Source organism: Curcuma longa, unplaced genomic scaffold, assembly GCF_044706935.1.
Source record: "Curcuma longa cultivar G26 ecotype Majalengka, Jawa Barat unplaced genomic scaffold, ITB_CL_G26_1.1 contig_18435, whole genome shotgun sequence".
NCBI classification, from domain to species: Eukaryota; Viridiplantae; Streptophyta; class Magnoliopsida; order Zingiberales; family Zingiberaceae; genus Curcuma; species Curcuma longa.
In genome coordinates this window covers 297-4,807 of record NW_027430820.1, presented here as the reverse complement: position 1 = coordinate 4,807, position 4,511 = coordinate 297, and the positions used below count along the sequence as shown (strand labels likewise).

Below are 4,511 nucleotides of genomic sequence, written 5' to 3'. Positions count from 1 at the left end.
TGTCTCCTATCCCTTTTTTTTATGCCTTATTTAATGGTCTTTTTTAGCACCTACTATAGCGTGCTTTTAATTTAATTATTTATTCTTGAATTAGATATGGACAAAAGTTGGATTTTGAAGCCGCGAGATACTCCCGAATATATAGATGGATTAATGAAATTTTTGGACTTTGCATTTGCTAATGCATCATCCGATAATAGGATAAAGTGTCCTTGTTCTCGTTGTGGATTCAGACTATTTCAGACTAGAGAAGAGGTGTACGATCACTTGTTGTTAAGGCCCTTTCCACCGGGTTATACAGTTTGGCTATTACATGGTGAGAGAGGTGAAGGGGAGACTTCTAGTTATGTGCATGAAATACAACCTACTAAATCTTCTGAAGATCCAATCCGTGATATGATTCAAGATGCTTTCATATTCCCTATACCACATGTCAGTCAAGATTCAACAATGCATGATCCATTAAATGAAGGTGAAGGAAGAATGCCACATTTACAAGAGGGTCCGAGTGGTAAAGCTAAAGAGTTTTATGATTTACTTAAGGTTCATTGAGTATCGGTTGAGTGAGAAAACTCAGGTGACATTTCCTAATTCACTCTTGCTCATTAGATCCATTTCAATTAAGATTCAAATTATGGTTAATTTCATTTATTGAACTTCTCTTAATGTTTGTATGTTACATGTTTTTTTTATCTATTCATAATAAATCACATGCATTTATTGTCATCTTCTAATAGGACTTATGCAAGAAAAATACTGAAAATCGGAAGAAGCAATTATACACCCACACGGGTGGTTCAAAAACCATAGCAAGGAGAAAACATGAAGAGGTAGTAGACCCAATAATTCACTTATTAGTTCATTTTTTGCGTAATTATTTAACTATATGTCAATAATGTGATATAGGAACGACAACGTGGAAGCAGCATTAGCCGAGGGGAGTTATGGGTTATGTTGCACAAGAAAAAGGATGGTTCTTATATTCACGACAATGCTGAAGTCATTGGTGTAAGTTTAGTATTAATTACAACATGTTTTTTATATAATTGATAAAATCTAATGTATGCAGGAAAAAATTATCAACATTGAGCGTGAAGATGATTCCTCTAAGGGATTTTCAAAAATTGATTCACTTTCTCAAGCTATAGGGAAGGAGCACCCAGGCCGAGTTCGAGGTGTGGGTTCTGGGCCATGCCCTACTCAGGTCTTTGGTCAAACATCATGTTCAAATGCTCCTGTTGATTTTGGACTCCAAACATATATGACTGAGATGAAATCTGAATTAGAAGCTTCTCGAGTAAAAGTACAGAATTTGGAATCAATAATTGAAACAGAAAGATCAAGAAGACAAGCAATTGAGGGAGCTGTTACATATATTCTGCAAATGCAAGGAAGCAATTTGCCACCTGAATTGGCCGCTTTGATTAGTGTGATGGTATGTATGTTAACACTTTTAAAATTACGTTTAATTTTTTATATTCAATCAGTATTTTTAATTTTAGGCCCCCGATGAAGGGAGTGCACCTGCACTCTCACAAGGTGCAAGACCATCTTCCTCGGCTAGTCATGATGCTCAACAACTTGCTGATCATTCCAACCGTAGTGCAAATTAAATTAGTAGTTAGATTGCATCTTAGCTTAGGTATGTTTTACTATTTACCTTTGCTTATGATTAGTGTGATGCTTCCATATGCTAATTATGGTTTGAAATATATTTTGGTTTCAATCAGTATTAGTTTCACCTTTTGGCTGAGGCATGTGAATTTCAAAAGTTATACCAGCCATTAAATTTGGAACAAGGTAAGCACCTGCACTTCGTTCAAATTTGTAAATTTGGAATTTAGATTGTGCGATGTGTTAGCATAATGGTATTTAGAATAATAAAAACATCATTAGTAATGAGGTTATGGAGCTAAAGTTCAATATAACCAGGGCACAATCAAAAGAAGTCTAACCATGAGATTAAGGTGACAATCTTATAAATATACCGAAAGGTGACAATCTTATATTCTGATGTACAAAATGGATATTTCAGATGCTAACCATGAGATTCAGGTTGAAAGTGATCCATCAATGCAAAACATCCTCCCTGAACAGAGGAAGCCTAGTTTAAGAGATTTCTTCCTCAATACTTGCATGTACACCTCAATATATTGCCATGCTATCCTTATTACACAAAGTTAAATGGTTTTGAATGAATCTTTGTGCCATTTATTTTTGAACGAGAGAGAGACACAACAACCAAGTGTTGTTTGGCCTAGTGGCAAGCTAGTCACTGTTGGTATTGGTTGAGCTAAGCAATGCATATTAGCTATGGCTCGAGGCGTAAAAAAGCTCCAAAAAATATTTTTAGATACAGCAGCAAGCATTGAATTACTGTTATGGGATTGATTGGTGATATATATCCTGTGTTGTTCGACCATCTTCTTCTTTAAATGTCTGCATTCGCTATGAAAATTAATAGTCGTTTTTGTTGTGCGATGTGTTAGCATAATGGTATTTAGAATAATAAAAACCTTAGTAATGAGGTTGTGGAGCTAAAGTTCAATTCCAGGGCAGTAATGCTGCTTACCACCTTACACTTCTTCCTGGAATTGGCATTGCAGTTATTGGTCTGTCAATTTTGCTAATTCTAATCTTCATTAGTCTATGTGTTATGTGTTACCATAGATTATCTTGCAATTTCATTGTCTTCATACAGGATGTTCTATTGTTTAGAGTAGCACCTAAATTCTTGTGTTATGCTTTGTTCAGTACCTACTTATAGTGAAGTTAACGCCTGCGTTTATGCTAGTTTAGGTTATAATTTGTCTCTTCTAATTTTTTTTTATACTTGTGCAGGCATAACTACTTTACAAGTTTGAAGAGCTCTCCAAAGATGACTACTTTTCAAAAAGCAATGAAGGAAAAGCGATTGATCTTTTTCTAGGATTTGACATCTGAGAAAGCTAGAGAGATTTCTCAGTTTTTTTGTAACCAAACAAAGTTTCAATTTTTTTGTAACCTAAATTCACTGTATTTGACATCTGACAACTTTGCTTCCATGTGTAATGCAACATATTTGTTTACTAGTTTTGCAAGAAATTAATGCAAATATAATTTTCTATTTATTACAATTTTTTGTTTAATTTTTTTATTTATTTATAAAAATCGCAGGTTGAATATTCTGTAATTGTATACTAAAAGCTTAAACTGTCGGGAAATTATTTCGCGGCACTTTTAGCAAACCGCCGGGAAACCATTTCGCGGCGGTTTTGGAAAACCGCCGGGAAATAATTTCAAACCGCCGGTAAATGAACCGCCGGGAAATAATTTTAAACCGCCGCAAAAAAAACCGCCGGAAAACCATACCTAACCGCCGTTAAAGGAACCGCCGGGAAATTATTTTAAACCGCCGCTAAATAAACCGCCGGGAAATATTTCAAACCGCCGCAAAAACCAACCGCCGGGAAATATTTCGAACCGCCGCAAAAACAACCGCCGGGAAATCTATTTTAGTGGCGGTTATTCCAGCGGTTCTCTAAAACCGCCGCTAAATGGTTTAACGACATCGGTATCAGCGGCGGTTTGGTAAACCGCCGGGAAATGATTTTGCGGCGCCGCTAAACGAATTTTAAACCGCCGGGAAATCCTTGTAGTGAATATAGTTCAAATTTCCTCACCACGCCATCACTCTCAACGTCCAATAGTTTTAGTCATAACCGCATATCTAAAGACTGGAAATCTTGAAGGGTCATAGGGTTTTTGCAATTTGCCTCCAAATCAACACTATTAAATGCTTTATCGAATTTCCTAGTCACTCCAATAGGTAACCTAAAACAATTATTAAAGTCTTCCAAGGTCCATGTATACTCTAGATTTATCATTCTGAAAGAAATGGTTCCTTCTTCCTTATCTTCACCATTATACTGGACCTCTAAGGAACTAAGGAATTCAAGCGTTATTTTTGGGTAGGTTGGTAAATCATTATTCATAAAATCAAGCCAACCTATATTATCAAACATCCAATCAATGTCTTCCTTAATTCCTAACTTTTCCATGGTATAAACATCAGTATAACGAGAGCAATAAATGTTACGAGAAGCTAAAACATTATACCTGGCTCTTTGGATGTCGTTGCGAAAGATGATGCCATGGGGGTTGTCGACAACGACTTCCTCTGTAGCCCTTCTCTTTCCTTTGTCAGTCGTTTTGCTTCTTCCCTTCGCTGGAGCTTCCTCTCGTACTGGTTCTTTGCCCTTCCTCCTTCTTGAGTCGTCACTTTTGCTGGATCCTCCAGATCTGCGGAACTTTTTCAACATATGACTCATCTTGTTAGATCCAAAGTATGAAAGTAGATCTGAACAAATCTGAGGTGGTTTTTGTTAGATCTGAGATGAGAGAAGTCAGATCTAAGAAGAAGAAGTGGAAAGACTGAAGAAATGGGGGTTAGGAGTGAGTTGAGAGGAAGTAGAAGAAGAAGGAAAGGGGTTTTTGCTATTTTTGGGGGCAGCACACGGGTGTGTCTAGGG

The 4,511-nt window shown here is 36.6% G+C and overlaps 1 protein-coding gene across 1 annotated transcript; it reads left to right on the top strand.

The window, feature by feature from the left end:
• Nucleotides 1-737: 737 nt before the first annotated feature.
• Nucleotides 738-3,033, top strand: LOC141816856 (uncharacterized; the record flags this gene model as incomplete). The annotated part of the gene is made up of 5 exons (XM_074704586.1): nt 738-830; nt 907-1,008; nt 1,070-1,204; nt 1,516-1,642; nt 2,842-3,033. Coding segments are annotated over 5 exons (480 nt in total), but the record flags the coding sequence as incomplete, so codon positions are not given.
• Nucleotides 3,034-4,511: the final 1,478 nt, after the last annotated feature.